This window comes from Trachemys scripta, chromosome 4 (genome assembly GCF_013100865.1).
Source record: "Trachemys scripta elegans isolate TJP31775 chromosome 4, CAS_Tse_1.0, whole genome shotgun sequence".
In the NCBI taxonomy this organism is placed as follows: domain Eukaryota; kingdom Metazoa; phylum Chordata; order Testudines; family Emydidae; genus Trachemys; species Trachemys scripta.
The window spans coordinates 61,146,326-61,167,508 of NC_048301.1; the positions used below are offsets into that span (position 1 = coordinate 61,146,326).

The following is a 21,183-nucleotide window of genomic DNA, read 5'->3' on the forward strand; positions in this document are numbered from 1 at the left end:
TTACAAATAAATATTTATGGAAAATTATTGCATTTCAAAATGTCTTACCAAGTCTTGAACTTGTAGTTACAGATATTAGAGCAATGTATTTCTAACCCCTTGAATATACAGCCACATAGCAAACTGCTCCACTAATAAAGTAAATACAACAACTACTTTCACAGTAACAAGCAGATGATTTCCCCACTTGCTCCAGCTGTACAAAGCCCCTGTGCCATCACCTCTAGGTTGTGAGGGTTCTCATGTTTGGGAGAGGAGTAACAAGCTTTACAACAGAATGGGAAATTGGGAGGGCTTGACATCTGGAAGGAGACATGAAGGGCTTATTGGGGAAGGGCAATCTGAGCTGTGGCATGAAGGAAACGATCAGCAACTGGATGGCTAGGGCCATTTATAGAGCAAGGAAGTGTCGGATGCACATCAAATAGTCGGAGTGTTAAGGAATATCTGTCCCAGGTTAAATGTGCATCTGCTTCTCAGGTGGCACATGACAGTGGAGGCGGGGATGCAACTCTTTGGCTAGTACCTTAGGGTCGGGATGGGATTTGGGGAACCATTCCTGGGACAAGAGCAGGGACTATTTCATCTATGTGAATCTTCTTTCTCCAGAGACCGGGGATGGGGAGCCAGAGCCCTGCACCTGGGGATTATAAATTCTGAACTTTGTGAGTTAAACTTTAAGGGGAACATTTCACAAACTTAGGACTTGGTTTTTATGAACTGGTTTTCTCCCAGCTTGTCAAAGGCTCATTTTCTTCTTGGGGACTAAGGGCAGTCCTGGTCCCATTGAGTCAAGGGAAGGTCCCTTCTAGTCCTACATTTCCATGATTCTATGACTACATAGCATATTCCTGCCTCCCTGGCGACACCCATTCTGCAGGTAGGTTGGTGAAGCATGCAAAGAGATAATATGAAGTATGAGCATTGCTTGCCAGACAATCAATCAATCAAACATCTATCCAGGTGCTTACATGGCCCCATCTCTGTAGTACCTGTGCAACTCCCAAGGATTCAACATAGAAATAATAATAATCTCTCTTTTTTTCTTTCCCAGCCAATAAAAGAAGTAGCTTGATTAATTTATAGGATTTGGCAGCTTTGTTTGTTTATATTTGCTAACCATGTTCCACTATCTGTTATGGAAACTCATGTTCAGGTGAAGTAAGCAAACTGTCTTCCTTGAAAGAAATTCATATGATAAATGAGTTATGCAAGCTGGGACCAAGTTTACTGATTTGAAAAAAAGAGTCCTTTTTGATATGTACAGTTGCTGCGTGTTTTATTATGACACACCCAATTCAAATCAATAGGAGAACTCTTTTTGGTGGATGACCAGCTGGATGCAAATTTTGTTGAAAGGATGCACTAATGAAATATTTCTGTGTATGTCTTAGAAACTGCAGGGTGGGAAAGGAGGGAGCATAAACTAAAGAGGAATTATTGCAATGCTATTGAAATAAAAATATGGTTCCTTTTAAGGCTGAACAAGACCAGTTTTCTCCCTCACTGCCAAATATTGTTCATCCTCTGTGAGGGATCTCATGATAAAAGTGCCTCTCCACTCTCCTCCTCCCACTTGCTTTCCAGGACATTGGGTTTTATTACAATGGGGAGGTAATGACAGCTAATTGTTCACCGTTTTCAAGGCATTTCACATCCTGAAACGGTTTCAAGAACTGCTGAATGCACAAGGAATATATGCAAAAAGAATGAAGGGAAACAATCTAAAATAGAAGTGGAAATACTGAAAAATTGCCCCAATCACCACAAAAGGAAATTTCAGTTGCCATGGAACTGCTATGAAGACACATACTCCATAGGATTCCAGCCAGCACGGACATACCATTTCAGAGAGGAATTCCACATTGTAAGATTCCTGGGAGACATTGACAGGGTTGTGCCACAACGATGTTCTCACTGCAGGAGGCCAACTCCTAGCTGGCCCTACAGGACATTCGCACTATTGCATAACTTCTCTGGTATGTGTATAGTAACAATATACTTATCCTGCTGTAACTGAAAGGGTCCCCTATCAGGAATTGCCTCATGTAGTAGCCTTCTCCCTTTGCTCTTTCCTGAAGCAGAGCTATGGTGGGAGTGCAGACAAGAAAGGATACAGTTCCTGAAGCCTTGTGGGTATTGAACTGTGTGCCCGTTCCACACATGTTCAGAATCCTCCAAGAGTACCACAGCTTTGTACAGTTCTCTACCTTTCTAGCAGTGCTTGGCTCATTCTCTCAGCCCTTCACAAATGTGGGCACTCATTCAACTACTCCTGGTATCACAGGAAGCCCAGTTCATCCTACCTTCCTTGCAGCTACTTGCTCAGGTCTGTTGGGTTTTTGCAGACAGGTGGAGAAAGAATTTCCTTTGAAAATAACTTCACACTGTATTACTGCCGGGGGGGTTATTTTCTATTTGCTGAGGAAACAGATCCATTAATTAGCATTTGCTTCAGGGACTCCACATATTCTACACTGATTGCTTTCATAGTGTGTTGATGGAGAAGACTTTTTTTGTTCCGGGCTTTTTTGTTTTTTTCAGAATTGGAGACAGTGCCTTAAGGCTACATTAACTTGTTTGAGTCCGTTCCATCATCCTATGAAAGCCAGCAGCTTGGCTTTCTGGTAACCAGACACACACATGGAGATGGGAGGCTTCTGATTATCAAGGAGGGCAGCTCAACTCTTCTGTTCGGTGTGGGTCCTGCTTAAGAGATAGGAAGGACTAAAGGGACAGGAGTTGTAGTACCTGGACTGGAAGACTGATCAGATGACACCATCACATTTTTGCCTGGAGGCAGTCTGGGAGGGGGACTCAGTAAAGAAGGGTTTTTCTCATGTAATCCAGAGCAGGACACAGCAACTGTAACAAAACAATAAAGAATGGGGAACATTTAATGTTTATATATATATTGATCCAGGCTTAAAATTCTTAGGGCTCCAATTACATTACAATAGGAACATCCACCCAGTATAACCCATGTTAGTGCAGTATATTGCACCAAAATCTGCCCTCATCCTACAGTTGCAATACAGTGTTCCCCCAACTAGGTCTTAATTATAGCAATATGGCTCCCAGAGATGCACACACTATAGCAACATAATTCACCTAATGATGTCCTCTTTAGTACAGATATATTCTGCCCAGCTATGCCCTTGTCATCGCAACATATCCTCCAAAGATGCACTTGCTATAACAATTTACCCCCGAAGTGCCCATGCAACAGCAATATACTCATTCAATGATACCCTCCTTATAGTGTAGCCATCTATCTGCCTAGTGATGTTGTGTGTGTGTGTGGTTCTATACACAGGAGGAATATATAATTTTAGAAGTGTCTGGAAATGAGAAGGTGGAGGCAACACCATCTACCCACCAGCAACCCATGAGTCACCAGTCATGACTGAATACTTTGCAGTTCACAGTCTGAGACCTACTGTTCCAAAACATTTGTAAAATAGTTTTACTGTGACATGTGTATCTACAGAATACATGACAGGATGATATAAAGGCTTTATGAGCATTCATTTGGGATCTGCATAACTTACTCATGGCTTCACCATGCATTAACGATGCCCCAGTATGAACGATGCCATGCTGATAAAACCTTTACACTGCTGTACAAATCCAGAGTCTGTCTTTATTGCCTTTCACAAAGGCTGAGATTTTCAAAGGATCCAAAACCAAACAATGTTCTTGTATTTGCCAGATGCCAATTTTAACTGATGTCCTAGGGTGCGCTCCCTTCTCCAGTGAAAACGGTGTTATATTTATTCATATTAGTAATTCCCTTGTACTATGTCTATTTGAGGGATGTCTGTTATCTATAGCCACCTCAGTGATAACTCTTCCTTTTGCTCCTTGCTTGGACTTATTCACATCAAATTTTAGGCAGATTTGTGGGGGTGGTCTTTTTTAATAGTGGTGAAAAGACCAAGTCTTAGAAAATGTCAAAGGACATAAGAATTATTCTGTACCCTGAAAAACCTTCATTTCCCCATGGTTTAGAGGAAATAACAAAAATACCATGGTAAAAGTGACCTGTTTTGAGCAGAGGTGTTGTCCTACTGGATCAAACTCTTGTCATACTAGAGATGACCCTTAGTCTCAATTGTCCACCAGGGAATGCTTTGCAGTCCATAGGGTGACAAGTTTTGAATAGAGGAGCTCTCTTACTGCAGCCAACTCTTGTCATACAGGAGGTAGAGTCTTGGTCTCCACAGACCAAAAGCCAAAGATCTCGTGATTTTCATGCTATGTCCAAAATATGCAAGGACCTGGATGCTTTACGATCTGAGCCAGTGATATGTGATAAAGAATTATCATGAGAAATGTCAGAAGCACAATGAAGATAACATTCCCCAAACACTGGAATGGGGTTGGGGAGTCAGAGAAGCCGAAGGGCATAACCAGGTATTCATAGTGGCCATGTGTGGTACAGAGGGCTGTCTTCCACTTGTCACCTTCCCAGATGTAGACCAAGTTATACACCCTGCAGGTCAAGCTTGGTGAAGAGCTTTGCTATGCCAACCCGTTCTAGGAGTTGTAGTACCTGGACTGGAAGACTGATCAGATGACACCATCACATTTTTGCCAATTGATCAGTGGAAGAGGATACTTGTTCCTGATGGTAGTATTATTCAGGGCATGATGATCAACACAAAGGAACAGTGTCCCATCTTTCTGTTTAACACACAGGATGGGGGCTCCTGTAGGGGATTAGGAGGGCTGGATAAAGTTCTTGGGCAGATTTTCATCCAGGTAATCCCACAGGGCCTTGAGCTCAGGTTCCAATAAAGGGTAAATGTGCCCAAAGGGAACCTTTGCCCATGGCTGGAGATCTACAGGGCAATTGTAGGTTGGTGCGGGGGTAGGACATTGGCCTTCCTTTTATCAAAGACATCCGCGAGATCACTATACTTGGCTGGAATTGATGAACCAGTATTGTCTGAAGCTGAGGTAGTACCGAGGAGGGAAAATACAAGTGAAATACAACTTCCTTCGGGTGTGGCACGGGCCCAGAGCTGGAGAGGGAACCTGCAGATGTGGTTGACAGGGCTCCGCCTATGCTAGGGCACATGTGGGCAGCAGAGGGGATGTGTTTGGAAAGCTTGCTTCTGATAAAACACGACATGACAGCTCATGAGGATCGCTTCTGTCTTTGGCTAGCCCATTTTGAAGTCTTTATGTTGATCCCCTAGTGATAACTGAAAACTGCCCTGATTTGCCAGGTAGTATGGAAATGGGGATTTCCTTTTGGATGGTTGGTAAAAAGGATCTTCCTCTGGCCACCGAGTTAGGACATAAGCAGCAACAGCAGCAACCTGCTAGTGCAGGCATTTCTCTCAGATTGCCACTCTGACTCTCAGGGGTTACTTGTGTACACAGTAGAGGGAGGCTAAGATCCACTTCCCTGGAAAAAGAAAAGGCGAGTACCCAGCCAAAACACCCATTCAGTCCTTGGCTTCTCTGTAGAGACTGGCACCACAAACTAGGAACTATACTGAGGCCACCATGTCATTTCATGATCAAATACATGAGTTTCAGATGGTAGCGGGATTTGAACCTTGAGTTGAAAGGTCCCATCTTTGCCTGATCTTCTGGGTGCAAGGATGGCCGCATCAGCAACAGCAAGCGGCATTGGTTAACGAACCCTCGAAACTTGTGGTGATCATCATCAAACCGCTCTGGCAATGGGATTTTCAGACCATGCTCCAGGGCTGCCACCAAGGATCCTGGAGATGTCTGGACCTGCACTCGGAGAGAGGCGTTCTCTAACTGCAGCTGGGCAATTTGATTCTGGAGGCTCTGGAGTAGGGACGCCGTCTCTGGGACTGCAGCACCCAGGTGCTCAATCAAGCCTGGTAGGATCTGGTACAGTGGAGTCTGTGCAAACTGTCAGGTGCTGGTTCCAAGCAGTCAGGCCTGGTGGTTGGAGAGGAAGTTGAAGCCAGGTGGTCAAAGTCCACAGATAAGCCAAATTAGTACCCTAGCCGAAGTCCAGATGCAGGCCAAGGGTCAAAACTGATCAGAGTCCATGAGTCTTGGAGTCAGGAGGCAGATGGAGGCCTGAAGCAAGGTCAGAGCAGGGCATGGGCAAAGCTGGGGCAGGAACAGGAAGAACAGCAGGCTGGCAGTCTAGAGAGTCTGTTGCCTGGTGACTTGCAGTGTAGGTTCCTGGCTGGGTAGAGCTGTTGCACAGACTAATTTGCAACTCTGGAGGGGTTGGGGAAATACCTGAGCCTGAGGTCATCTGACCCAGGCTCTGCTCAGGGATAGGCTGCTGCCACATGCCTGAGGCACTGCCGGCTCTTTTGGAAGGGTCGGTCATGGCAGCTGAGTGAACAGCACTTAGCCTCAGCAGTTCGAGCTCCATTCCTGCAGACCAAAAGGGAAGACAGAGCGCGCAGCACAAAAAACATTGAAAGATGGTGCCAAATGTGGACGGAAGCAAAGGGATTGCTGGGATGCGAACCAATGCATCACGGCGCATTGGGACAGGACCCAGAATGCCCCGCATCCCCTTCCCACAAGCCAGAGCACCAGAATGGAAAGAGGTGCTCTGTGGGATAACTGTGCATAATGCACCACTCCCAATGTTTCTGCAAGTGCCGCAAAAGTGGCCATCCCAGTGCGCTTGCAACTGTCAGTGTGGACAGACTGCAGCACTTTCCCTACTGCGCTCTCCGAAGGCTGGTTTAACTCAAAGCTCTCTACATGTGCAAGTGTAGCCATGCCCTCAGGCTTTCATACCTAGCACTCTGTCACAGGGATCTCCAGGACTGAGATGTTGCTGTTTCTGGTGCTGTATTTCACCACAGTACCAAGGAACCTGTATCAATTTGTCCCCCTCAAAATAATGAGTATCCAAATTTTCTTTCTTCTAACCCACAATTTGCAACACTGGTTTATGTGATGGCAAAAATCCTGATTTTAGGTTTCTGGTAATGTGGTGATCAGAAATGGTGTACTTGTTTTGTATATGATGTGTTGTTGGTGTTAATTTTGCCTATGTCATCTGAAATGGCATTGATCTTTTTCACATCTATGTCACCTTGTAAATTCATGTCTAATTTGATGCCCACTGTCACCCAGTCTTTTTAACTGTTACTGATTGCTAGGATTCTCTCTCTCATTAAGTGTATGATTTCACATTATTTTCCCCCAAGCTATATTAACCTGCACTTTGCAAGGACTAATCTAGTTCATTACTTTCTGCCACGCTTCTAATCTGTCCAGTCATTATGCGTTACTGTTCTGTCCTCCCTGATGTTTGAAACTCCTCCTTCTCCGTAAATGTTAATAATGAGCTGTTGACTCCCTTGTTGGGATAATTAATGAAGATGTTGAATAAGATCTAACAATGATCTCTCTGGTTCTCCACCGGATGCCTCCCCAACTGGACACATTGCTGTTTATGTTATACTTTATCTAGGATCTTTGATTCAGTTTTCAGTCCACATGGCAGTGTTCCTAACCAGATCAATTTGCACAAATTTCCCAATTAGACTTCAGAAATACCATGTTGAATGCTCTACTGAAATCAGAATACATTCTGTTTACTGCATGCTCCATGGCTGCTAATTTTGTAGTTTTACGTATATATATCTGAACAATCAAATTAGCCTGGCGAGATTTATTTTTTATAATCCCCTGCCATTTATTGCTCATGGTTCTGTCACACTGCAGATGAAAAAGGTAATGTTTTTAATTGTGCTTGAGCTCTGTTAGAGCCACAAGGGAGCATTGCTCACTTACGCCACTGGCAAAAGGCTGCTCAGGGATCTTTTGGGTATTGGACACAGTGAAGCTCTGTTCTGCCACACTGCCGCTTCCCTCCTTTTGCTCCAGAAATAGGGCAGTGGCTGGCAAAGTAGGCAGCTAGGCATCTCTGCCAGCTTGACACTAATGGAATGTCCCCCTGCATGAGGGCAATGATCCACTAGTCATCTCTAGCTATTTTAAATCCACTTTGCACCACTTAGAGCACCAAGTGGACTTAGCAGACTGGAGAATCTGTCCTCTCAAAGTATTTGTTACAATATTTTACAAGGGATAGAAGTTAGACTGACAAGACAGAAATGGCCAGAATCGCTAGTTTTTCCTGTTTTGAAAGTTGGTACTACATTTGCTTTCATCCAGTCTTTCAGGACCTCTTCAACTGTCTTTGACTTTTCAAAAATAAATGCCAGCAGGTCAACAAATTTGCTAGCTACAGAGCTGGCTGCAGGCACCAGCTTGGCAAGCAGGTGCTTGGGGCGGCCATTCCGGAGAGGGGCGGCACGTCCAGCTATTCCGCGGCAATTCGGCGGATGGTCCCTCACTCCCGCTCGGAGCGAAGGACCTTCCGCCAAATTGCCACCGCAGATCGCGATCGCAGCTTTTTTTTTTTTGGCTGCTTGGGGCGGCCAAAACCCTGGAGCCCGCCTTGGCTAGCTAATTCCCTTAATATCCTAGAATTCATATTGTCCCGACTGGTTGATTTGTAAGTTAATGCTTGATTCTGTGGTTTGAACTGCCTGTTCATGCCACTGACACATAATGATTTGCCCCACACTAACATTTCCAGAAGGTATCAAAACTATACAGTGCAGAAGGTCTTTTGCATTACTTTACTGTCAATACAGAAAGAGTAAAACAAAAGAGAAAGATGTTGAGTAACTCAGAGAGCCACCTAGCGATTTACCAGATCACAAGATCTATGACTCCTATGAGAGCTAGGACAAAAAACCCACTGATACATTTATTATATAATGCCTCTCCCATTCCTCACCCCCATACCTGGGCTGGTCTCCCTCTTCCCTCAGACACGTAATTATTGTTAATATGAATCCACACAGAATGGCTAAGTGTATCCAAGGCTCATTGGAGAGATGGACAGAAAAGACAAAAATGTGATTGCATGGAGCCCAATCTGCTGATTGCACTATTCCCTTACTAAAAACATTTTCCTGCCCTATATTGATACAGAGCAAGGAGTCTGTTCAGACTGCTGGATTCTATGGTATCAGCAGATGTGGTCAGATGGCACATCTGAGCAATATTCTTTCCCTCTACTGGAGGGCAAGCATCATCAACAGCCACAGAATCAAACCCATTCGATAGGATCATCTTACAAGCCGTATCCCCTCTCTCTGCCTTCCATTGTATCAGATACATATTCAGACATACAGACACTGAACACACAGAGAGCAAAACATGTAACCATTCACTTTGACATACCAGAATATACACAGACATTGTTCTTCTTCAATGAGTCTGAGGTTCCCCATTACCTTGAAAATAACAGAATCCCAATTTCAATTTGCCCCACGTTAGTAGTGATGGAAAGTTGTTACCACCTGACAGTGGTTAATGGCCTATGTGAAACAAGCTGGCAGTGTCAATTCCATTCCCCTAGTGGACAGATGTATCCACATCACCAATACACACATTGAGACCGGGGGCAGTCTCCACAGAGGTCATTAGGAATGAGCTACCTCCCTACACCTAAAGAGGAAGCATATTTAGTGAGGAAATTTGCACTGTTGTTGCCTATACCATATCTGTTCTGGTGGCAGAGAACGTCAGTCTCCTGGGCTGTTCATCTGGCACCTTTCAACAGCACTACCTTAACCTAAAAACATAAAGAAGCAAATGAATATAAACAAAAGAGCTCCTTAGTCTTCTTAGTCTTGGGGCTGGGCCTTTTTAGAATACTGAGCCTAATGCATTTCGTCTTCAGTGCACTACATCCTCATTCAAGGTTTCTCTCTGGTACCTATTCAGTCTCTGACAGAAAGGCAACTCTGTCTTTGGCTCCTAGCTTCATGAAAATCCAGACGCACCCCCAGTAATGAGATTCATTACTTCCAATGGCTTATCCATTCATTCATATTAATTAACTCATGAATAGGGATCTTAGAGATACATAGGATTACATCCCTCTATTTGCACAGGTATAAGGCTGGGCTTGTTTTCTGTCAAGAGACTCCATTCTAAGAGAAATGTATATTTTATTTAATGTGCTGTATTATTTTCTGACTTGCAGAGTTATATGTCTCCCTTTAATTTGAGATGGATGAACTTGGGCACTAAATACCTCCCTCCCCACACTCCCCGGTGGGGTGGGCTCACCTTCCAAATAAGGGTTGGTTGGGGCCCACTGCTGGACTTGCAGAACTTACAGTATCTACAAAAACAATGAGGAAATTTGTTAGTCTCTAAAGGTGCCACAAGGGCGCCTCGTTATTTTTGCTGATACAGACTAACACGACTACCACTCTGAAACCTGTTACAGTATCTAGTATTTGACCTGCAGGAAGACCTTTTCAGCAAACGGTCTGATCAGCACCAGGGGCGCTGGAACAATCTGTACAGTGCGGGTGGTGAAAGCCATTGACCCAAACTGTAAATCCTGTATATGATGGAAACCACTTCAAGCCAGGGGGTGCTGCTACTACACCCCCAGCACCCTTGATCCCAGCACCCCAATCAGTGCAGTCATCAGGCAGCCAGCCCACTTCCTTTCAGTAGCTTAAACAGAGCTCTGAATGGTAGCCTTAGCTTAGCTGTGAGAAAAACTTCCATTCACCAGAGGTTACAAATCCTGGCCTTTCAGGGAGCTGATAAAGGAATGTGTGAGCACTCTGTCTTTAATAGAAGCTCAGTGTCAGCACTAGGAAGGGATGTAGAAGGGGAGATAAGGGCTTGATTTGTCTTTAATAGAGGTGCATATGTTCCGGGGGAGGGGAGCTGTGAACTTCTCTGATAAGGCAGCTTTATGCTTTTGAGGGGAGAAAGATGTATGTTCCAAGTCACCACCCTTTGGTTCTTTGCAGCCTTGCTTCCCTGCATGAGAGACCAGTGACAAATCCTCCCTGAATTCATCCTTCCATCTTTTGTAATAGCCAGATGGCACCAATAAGGTCTCAATTATAATTTCACCCCTCACCCTGTGATTTAGGGTGTCTTGTGGCAGAGAATGAAAGCCTGTTTCCTATGTATCTATACAATCTGAGGAGCAGGCAGACGAGGTTCGCAAAGCCTGTGGCTGCGTGCTCCACAGATCTGAAAATGTTAAGGCAATCTCGGCTTTTATTTGAAATAAAAAGCATGTTCCCAGCCCTTTCTGTTGCAGAGATAGCCCTGAAAATATGCACTGATCACCAGGGTTGAAAGTCTCTCATGGTGCTTTCTTAATCTGGGTTGAGATTTTCAAAGCCGGCTAAAGGATTTGGCCACACTGCTTCTATTCATTTCAAGGGCTCACCATAGATCTTCCCAAGGCTGGCATTTGGGGTCCATGAACACGTCGGTGGATTTCTCACTTTTGGGGGAGAGCCTAGATCAGTGTGCATCTGGTCAAGGAGGGTTACCAGCCAGCACAGTGCTACCAGCTCTCTCCTGGACATGAGTCAGTTGTGCCAGCTCCTCTACTGAACAGCCAGTGTGGCCTGTCGATACTAGGAGAGACAGCTCGATAACACGACTGGTAGAATAACGTGACTGGTGGATGAAGCATAATACTGAGAGTAAGGGACTACTGCATTCTTACCCCAGGCCTAACACTGATTCCCTCTGGGTGGCCTTGGTGATGTCACTAAGGAATGTATTAGATCAGAGCACTAATCCATTTAGTCCTGCCCCCATCTGAAGATGTTTCAGAGGATGGTCACACTGTAACTCTGTGGCAGAAGTAGGAAGAGAACCTAGAAGTCCTGATTTCCATTCCTTTGCTCTAAGCAGTAGAGGAAACCTCCCACAACAGCTATGTTCCACTGGGACCATGCAATTGTCAACCTATATGGGGATGCTCATGAGCACAGGAGACAGAGCGTTCACAGGCGCTGGACTTAGATTGTGCACTCCCAGAGATAGGAATGGTCATAGGACTGATGTGCAAAACTCTTCAAATTCGCTTTTCCTCAAAAAGGTCTTCACACATGCATACCACCCATAGAGTTATTTGTCCTACAGGCTAGGAAGGAAGGTAGGAAGGAAGAAAGATTATTATTATTTCTATTTTTAAATAATTGGGAGGCATTCATATTTTTTGTCAGCAAGGGGCATATAAGTACCACTTCTGACCTTCACCAGACCCTGCCAGAACAACAGATGCAAAACCTGCAGACATATCTCCACTGCTACAACGATCAACAACGTTCCCCCAGAATTCACCTTTCAAGATCCATGAGTCCTACACATGCCTATCATAGCAAGTGGCGAACCTCATCCAGTGCATTGAATGTCTCAAAAACTATGTGGGTGAAACCAGACTCACTACTCTCTTGAATGAACTCGTGCAGAAAAAAGGATAACAGACAAGAACATCTTATCGCCTTTGGGTGAACACTTTTCACAAAGCATTCACTCTATATCTGACCTCATCTTCTAAGGAAACCTGCACAACACTTTCAAAAAGACAAGCCTGGGAGCTTAAAGTCGTAACTCTGATAGACACCAAAAATCATGGACTGTGTAGGGATATTAAAGAAGGTACTAACAGTGATTCCCCCAAGTGACAGTGACCCCCCATAATTTGTCCCCCGCACTTTAAAATCCAACAGTTTCACCTAGTACAAAAATCTCTTGGATCTTCTGTTAAAACTTGTAAGCTACCGTCTGCAGAAACCATTGATTGTATCTGTCCTGTGAAAAATACTTTATTATTATGTAAAACTTACAAACAAGTTAATTGACTTTGTTCTTGAAGTAATTGATACAATGTAAACAAATGCTATAAGCCTTTAAGTGACTTTCACTTTATTGTAACAGCAACGGCTCCTAGGAACAGACCCCCACACTCTGTGATTAAAGGGCCGGGAGTCTCAAATGAATTAGCACACACCCCAAAAGTGGTGGAAACAGTAAATTAAAATATGGACTATATGATGATAAATGTTTGATGTACATGAATGGTTAGGGAGGTGCCAGCCTAAAAAGGGAGTATCCATCGGCTGAAGAATGTGTCAAGTGGACCACCAGACAATCCCCGAAGGGTAAACTGGGATCCACCCCATCACCTGAAAGGATGAGAAACACAAACTGTGGACAGTGTGGAGCCACCAGGAATGTGCCATCTGCTGATTGAGTCAGCAACAGCAGGATGAAACAGCTCCCATAGACTAACATAGAAATTAATTCCTATAAGAATGGACTCTAAAGACTGAGGACTTTGAGTCTCTGGTTCTGCTGCCAACCTCCAGGAGCATCAGGTGCACCTGACGCAGACTCGGCTCCATCCTTATGACCAAGATACCTGGCCAGTAACTTGGCATGAGCAGCTTCTAGGCTGGTAACTATAACACCTATACAGAACTTGAATAAATGAGTGTGTGTGTGTGTGTAAGAAATAAGTAGTGAAAGGAATAAGTAGTCAAACAACGTTGTTTACTTTTATCTTTTGCTTTATCATTATATTTACAATAAATGTGGCATCTTTGCCTTATCCCTCTTAATAAGATCCTGCTGGTTTTTATTCTATTGGTATAACAACTGAACAGAGATGAATCTGAAGAAGTGGGTTTTTTACCCATGAAAGCTTACGCCCAAATAAATCTGGTAGTCTTTAAGTCGTTGTTTTTATTGGATTTATGGTTTATGGACAACAATCTTTAACCTCCTAATCCCCCTTTTTGTCTTATGACTACAGAGGTGTTTACAGGCCACTCTGCCTGAAATGGTCCCTTACAATATGTGCCAAATACTTATGGTAAACAAGTTGTTCCATCTTGCATTTAGCTGTGACATGCAGAGTACTTTTCCCAAACCTGAAGAAGAGCTCTGTGTGGCTCAAAATCTTGTCTCTCTCACCCACAGACGTTGGTTCAATCAGGGCCGCCCAGAGGATTCAGGGGGCCTGGGGTCTTTGGCGGTGGGGGGCTCCCGCCACCGAATTGCCGCCGAAGACTCACAGCGGAAGAAGCTACGGGGGCACGGGCCCTGCGAGAGTTTTCCAGGGCTCCCAGAGCGAGTGAAGGACCCCACTCCAGGGGCCCTGAAAAACTCTTGTGGGGGCCCCTGCGGGGCCCAGGGCCTGGGGCATATTTATCCACTTGCCCCCCCACCCCAGGCGGCCCTGAGTTCAATTAAAAATATTACCGCACCCATTTTGTTTCTCTAATATAAGCACCTAGATAGAAGCAATAACCCCCCCTCCCCACCGCATGTGACAAAGGCAAATAAAGGTTAGTGTAAAGGAATTACTACACAGGGAGAGCACTGGACCCAGTTTTTACAGCTTAACAATAAGAGTTTTAAAAAGAGAAGAGCCTCGTCCAGATCATTTAGTTTGGGGGGTAGTGAATTTAGGCTGCTAGGTAAGAGACTAAAGCCAGGACCTCCATGGTAGCATTCTCTGAAATGCTTCCAGTTCCACATGCAGGACCAGGAAGACAGGCAGAACTGCAGAGTCTTAATGTATGGATGAGCCAATGGTGTAGGGAGGAGGGGTTTAGGTTTATTAGGGACTGGGGAACCTTTTGGGAAAGGAGGAGCCTGTGCAGGAAGGATGGGCTCCACCTAAATCAAAATGGAACCAGATTTCTGGCATGTACAATTTAAAAGGTTGTAGAAGATTTTTTTACACTAAGGGCTGGGGAAAAGCTGACAGGTGAACATGGTTCAGGTGGAGACAACTCTTAGGAAAGGATTTATTAAAGGGGGAACTCTATAGCCTCGTAAACAAAATAGGAAAGAAGTTGGTAAAGTACATATAGAGGCTAGTGAGGAACAGTCAAACATATAAGAGTCTCATTTAAATATAACACTTGAAGGCAAGCAACTGAATATTGACCAAATGTGCAAGTGCTTATATAGAAATATTAGTGGTCTAAATATTAAGATAGGTGAACTAGAGTGGCTGGCATTTAATTAGGATATTGATATAACAGGCATTGTAGAAACTTGGTGGAATGAGAATAATCAGTGGGATATGGTAATATCAGGGTATAAAATATACAGATTGACAGAGCAGGTCATGGAGATGCAGGACTGGCACTATATGTGAAAGAAAGCAGAGTCAAACAAAGTAAAAAATCTTATATGAAACCAACTGTATCACAGAATCTCTATGGATGGAAATTCCAGGCTTGAACAATAAGAGTATTGCAGTAGGAACACTGCAGCTCCCATCGGCTGGGAACGGCGAACCGTGGCCACTGGGAGTGCGGGGGGCCATGCCTGCGGATGGTCAACATAAACAAAATGTCTCGCGGTCCGCCAGCGGATTACCCTGATGGGCCACATGCCAAAGGTTGCCGACCCTGCCTTATGGCTTAGGCTTCCCCTGCATGAAACCTCAAACTGATCTGAGATGACAGGATCAGGACCCAAGGGTCTTTTATACAGTTTTCTAGCAGCCTCCTGACCATATAGTCCTGGGTGAACAATAGGCTTTTGATGTAAACTTCTGTTTCCTAAACCTCACCGGTAATTAACTACATGGATTAACATAAGATAATTTATCCATTAAGCACTTTATCACTAACTTTAAAGAGACATATAGACAATGACATTATTGCACCAAGATTCATCTAAATGTTAATATTCCCTTTTGATCTATGAATCAATAGCTATAGTGACAGACAGGAACTGTTTGTTTACATGGCTAGCATCTATAAGTAAACACATACAATTGGTATCGCTTCTAACTTCTAACAACATAGGTTTGCATTTCAAAGTTCTAGCCTATTTACCATGAAATGGCCATAATTACCATTCACATATCTTTCTAACATGACTTTAAAGGTTGGCTCTGGGTTATTTAGCCTGCAAGCTGCTTAACCCTTTCTGGCCATACTTCACACTTTGTACAAGATTCGTTGCAATTATATAACAGTGGTAGCAACAATGATTTGCATGATTATATTTGAATTAGATAATGTCACAGGACTTATCTCTGTTCAGTCTCTGACAGGGCCTGCTGGCATAAGTGACCAGCTGCTCCTGCAAAAGAGCTATACCCAGTATTTTCTCCAATGCATCGCACTGGAGGACCAGTGACTCTCCTGACTGGCAGTATTTGAGGACATGGAAATCCATTATCATTTGTTTCAGCACATCAAATGCTTACTGTTGGGGACCTGCCCAGTGCCACTCAACATCCTGTCTTGTGAGCTGACATATGGGTTCTGCTACCTCCGCCAGGTGTGGACAGAACTTGGAAAGAAAATGTGTCATTATTAAGAAGTGCCATAACCCTTTCACATCCACTGAAGTTGGCATGTCTCTGTCTGCCGTGATCTTGTTGGGATCTGTTTTCAGTCCATTGCTGGGAGCAGATGTCCAATGTATGTCACCTCACGCTATTTGAGTCACATTTTTTCTAGGCTGAGTTTTATGTTCTTGTCCCTGAATTGCTGTAGAAAGACTTGTCATTTTCCATCATGATCTCGTTCAGCTTCTGTATCATTGCTCACTTCACCACAATGAGGATATCACCTGCCACTATTTTCACCCCAGGCAGTCCTTCTAGTGCTTGGATGAGTCTTCTCTGGAACACCTCTGGGGCTGGGCTTATGCCCATTGCCATGTGCAGCCATCTGTAGCAACCATATGGTGTTGCAAAGGCTGTCAGCATACTCGACTCTTTCTCTAGGTGTATGTGCCAAAACCTGTTCCTCACACTACAGTGATTCTGTTACAAAGACTCTGGCTTTGGAAAGTTCTGGCAAGAGGTCATCAACTGTGGGCAGTGGATAGTGGCATCTTTCCAGTGCCTGGTTTTGTGGCTTTGGGTCTATGCGGAGGCATAATATGCCTGACTGAGTCTTTACCACCACCATGCTGCTTACCCAGGCTGTCCTGGCCTCTACAGGTGCTATGATACTCCCAATCTGCAGGCTTTTGAGCTCCATGTGTACAAGATTACAAGAATTGTCCTTTGTGGTAAGCACACAGTGGGGTCTACTTTCAGTCACAGCTTTCCTTCAAGGCACCCATGACCTTTGAAAACATCCCCAAACACTTTTAAAATTGTTACCATTATCCATGGGACTCCTTCTTTTGCTTCTTGCACTTCAGCCATACAATTCTGATGCTGCGTCCTGATTAGATCCATGGCTTGCATGGCTCTGTTCCCCAAGAGGGGTCTGTGGTGCCAACCATCTGCCACCACAAACTTCAGTTGGTACTGTCAGTTATTTTTCAAGTTAGTTAGTGTGAGGTCACATTTTCCTGTGCTGTCATTACATATCATTAGATTATGCCTGCTCTTTGTAATGGATGTGTGCAAGCCCAATTCACCCCAAGAAATCACACTGCAGGAGGCCCTGCTATCCAGCTGAAATTGCACAGAGTGTTTCCCAGTTAACATTGCTGTATCCATGGAGGTTGGTTTTGTGCCTTGTTGCTTTCCTGTCCTGACAGCCTGCTCTCAGATAAGGAGAGAGTCAGGATGTCATCACCACTGGCTGAGGTGCCCTCCCCCTCTTGGACAAGTCTGATTGAATCTTTCTGGGACCTTCCTCTACTCTTGCACACACGGCTAAAATGGTTCAACTTACCACATTCTTTGTGGATCTAGTGCGGGGCACTTCTTTACCTGCCTCCCACAGTAAATGCATCTCACTGTGGGTATGGACCACTGGCCACCTGCTCTCCTTTGCTGTTGTCTCCTGCATGTACTTCTGGGGGTGTTGTGCCTCCTAGGGCTTTCATCCTTTCTGATGTGGCTTCCATTGCACTCCCCACGTCTAAGCATCTGTCTAAGGTGAGATTACCTTTCTGGAGCAGTGGCTCCCACAAGTGATGATTCCAAGTGCCACAGACTATCCTGTCCAGATTTCGGGTGTCTGTCAAATCCCCCAAACCGCATGTAGCAGCCAGTGTGCATAAGGCTGTAACACAGGGATCTCTCTCCTCCCCTTCAGAGTGGGCTCTAGTGAAAAACCTGTTTTAGTCCACAGTTTCATTCCGCTTTGGGGAGCAATATGTCCCAAGGCTCCTAGGGCTGCTGGGAGGCTTGAGGCAATGGTGAGCTCCAGAGTGCTGCAGACCTCTCTGCCTTGTTCCTCAATAAGGTAAAACAATAGATTTCCTTTCCTGCTGTTGTTGCTCTCCTGCCTGGCCAGATCTGGGAAGAGCTTGAGCTCCTCCTTGCACTGGGTCGTGTTTGTGTCTGCAAAATCCAGACCTCTAGAGGACTTCAGCCTGAATTCCATGGCTCACACTTCCAGCTGATGCACTTTAGAGAACTCACCGGTCAGATGCTACCACCATATTTCACTTGCAAACAGTGAAGCTGAGTATGGGTTAAGTTGAACAAAAGTGGAACTTTATTAAACACAGTGGACTGCTCTGGCCATGTGTCTGCACTGCTTCCAGCCTAACTCCCTGTGTTTCCTGTTTTTCTCTTGTCCTGTCCCCTCCAGGGAACATGGCTCCCCTGACTCCAGTTCCCTGGATCATGATACAAAGGGAACATTAGAAGATTTCAAACAGATGGTGACTCGCAATCGACATTAGGGAACCGTGATACTATTTGCCTCAGGGACATTTGTCCTAACCACTCCTTAGTGTCAGTCCTACAGAAGGAACAGAAAACACCTAAACAAAACCAGGCATGACACTGGCTCTGCGTTTCTTGAAGACACCTAGAATCCTGCTGACAGAGGTAACACACACCCATTGTCAGTGAAAAATATCAGGGTCTGTAGATACAGGCTCCAGGTGGCTAAATAGGTCACTGTAGGAGAATCTGTTTTAAGGATAAAAAGTGGCTGTGTGATCAGAAAAATATCAAGATTCAAAGATGTCTGTTACTGGAAGACACCCAGTCAGAGGCAGAGTAATCCTCTCATCTGACAGCTCTTCTACCCTGAGCTCCATTCTTGACCTCACTATTTTGTGTTTCGTTAATTGGTTGTGTTAGTGCGGGGTTATTATTATTTTTATTTTCATTTTTTGTAATGAGAAGATGTAGCAGTAACCACTGGTGTTAGTGGACCCTGACCCCTTCAATCTGATAAGGCTACTAACTGGGACCAGGAAACAGAGTTCAGCTCTTCCAGGTGTCATAGTCTTATTATTACATACACTCCTTATTTCAGTTTAATTTATTGTCACGCTTCCTCAACCATCTAGTAATAAAATAATAACAACAACAACAACAACACTTTGCATTTATACAATGATTTTATCCAAGGAACTCAAAGGACCTTACAAAGGTGTGTAAAAATTCTTAGTCCCACTTTGCAGAGAGGCAAACACCTTTGTAAGGTGCTAGATAGGTTGGGTGACATTCCCTGGTCACACATTGGCAGAGTCAGAGTGGGAGGCAATCAAGGGAGGAAACAAGGTGTGGGTAGGAAGAAAGATTTGATACAAACACAAATGTTTCAGTAACTGCATGGGGAACACGGAAAATGACCAACACCATTGTCTTGTTTATATTTTCCCTTCCCCCCACCTTCTGCTCACCCTCCTGTGACTCAAGTCACTCATAAAGCTGAGTGATTTCAAACAATAATTACTTGCATGGAAGGAAATATAACTCCCTCATTTTATTTGCAATTTAATATTACAATAATGATTTATTTTCATGAATGAGACTAGAATGTTTATTTTGAAGTCAGCTGCTGGCAACCCCTTATAAAACTGTAGAAGGCTGTGATTTTTTAGAGCTGTGTGAAATGTCAGTTATGCAGAGAGAGTCAGGATGGTCCTATGGCAAATACACAGGCCTAGGAGCCAGAAGAGTGGGGTCCTATTCTTACTCTTCCATTGCACAACTGTGGGCAGGTCACATCACCATTTGCATTACAGTTGAGTTTAAAGGCCCCGATAAGTATTGGGGGCCACTGGACGAGGTGCTGTACAAACACAAAGGAAAACACAGTCCCTGACTAGAAGTGATGACAATCTAAAACAGACGCACTGAATGAGTGCGGCAAATAAGAGGGAATGGAGGGAACAGTAATAAGCACATTGCTGCTATCATCTAGTTATGTGCAAAGTTTGATGGTTCTGAAACATTCAAAAGGATTTAAAAAGAACCACACTACTTAAGTATCAGGCGTCCCGAATTCATGTGCAGCCAAGTTTTCGAAAGTGGCCACTGATTTTAGGTGGCTCAGGTTTTAGGTGCCTAGCTTGAACATCTTTGTATCTCATTTTCACCCTCTGTAAAATGAAGTAATAATTTTTCCCTTGCAGGCGTATTTTGAAATGTGATTCATGAATATTCGTAAAGTGCTTTGAGATCCTTGACTGGAAAGGGCTACGAATGTGCACAGTATTATTAAGCCCTGAAAACATGTGAAAATTGCCAGCTTTTAAAGTTTCATTGTAAACTTGGCTCAGGTTCACTGAAATCTTCGTTAAGGTTCCAAAACATTTAGAGCAAATCTGGCCCGAGTTTTGAGTGAACTGGACATGATTTATTGATTTGTGTTGAAAACGCACATGATTCATGGTTGTGGTGCCAAACTGAGCGAAACACAGTGGTTTAGAGCGAGCTTGAATTTCTGTGTTCAGTTGAATCTACAACCAGAGTGAAATCTACCTGGATTGTAAACACATGGGGTTCACAAACAATCAAAAGGCTCCCACAAGGCCCTGTTAATTGAAACCACCATGTTTTGAACAGCACAAGATTTTTGTAAAGAGTCTGTCACAGTCTCCTGTGTCTGAAAGCTGCCCTTTAAAAAGTGTATTTAAGTGCTGCAGGAAAGGTGCCAAATTGAAATCCCCGGAGACAGGAGTTTTCTCTATCTCTACAGATCAGAAACAGAATGTACAGTGGCACTGCAAGCTTCCCCCACATAGGTCCTTCAACCCTGATCTGATGTAACCAATTATAATATTGAGTGTATTGTTTACAGTGTCCATGTCCTATTCAGTGCTTGGCCTTTCTGCTGAGACTGCCATCAAAGGTGGTCATTAGCAGCAGCTGGATCCTGTCCCAGGCAGAGAGACCATGCTTCATTCAGACTACACTAAGGGCTTGTCCATCCTGGCACTTTACAGCGCTGCAACTTTCTTGCTCAGGGGTGTGAAAAAACACCCCCCCCCCCCCCGAGCGCTGCAAGTTTCAGCGCTGTAAAGTGCCAATGGTGACAGCTCAGCAGTGCTGGGAGCCGCGTTCCCAGCATTGAGAGCTATTCCCCTTGTGGAGGTGGGTTTTTTACAGCGCTGGGAGACTACACAGCCATGTTAAAGCACTGCCGCTTATCATTGCCAGTGAAGACGTGCCCTTAG

General features: G+C 44.3%; 1 protein-coding gene across 4 annotated transcripts in view; it reads right to left on the minus strand.

Moving 5' to 3' along the window:
- Nucleotides 1-21,183, minus strand: part of LTK (leukocyte receptor tyrosine kinase) — a 169,277-nt gene that overhangs the window by 97,711 nt on the left and 50,383 nt on the right. For 3 of the 4 annotated variants that reach the window (XM_034769117.1, XM_034769115.1, XM_034769116.1), the window contains exon 2: nucleotides 2,752-2,865. In XM_034769117.1, the coding sequence (XP_034625008.1) occupies nucleotides 2,752-2,782 (31 nt within the window). In that variant the 5' untranslated portion in view covers nucleotides 2,783-2,865. Of the gene's footprint in view, nucleotides 1-2,751; nucleotides 2,866-4,555; nucleotides 4,579-21,183 lie in introns of those variants that run through there. The other variant, XM_034769118.1, reaches the window with a different exon arrangement.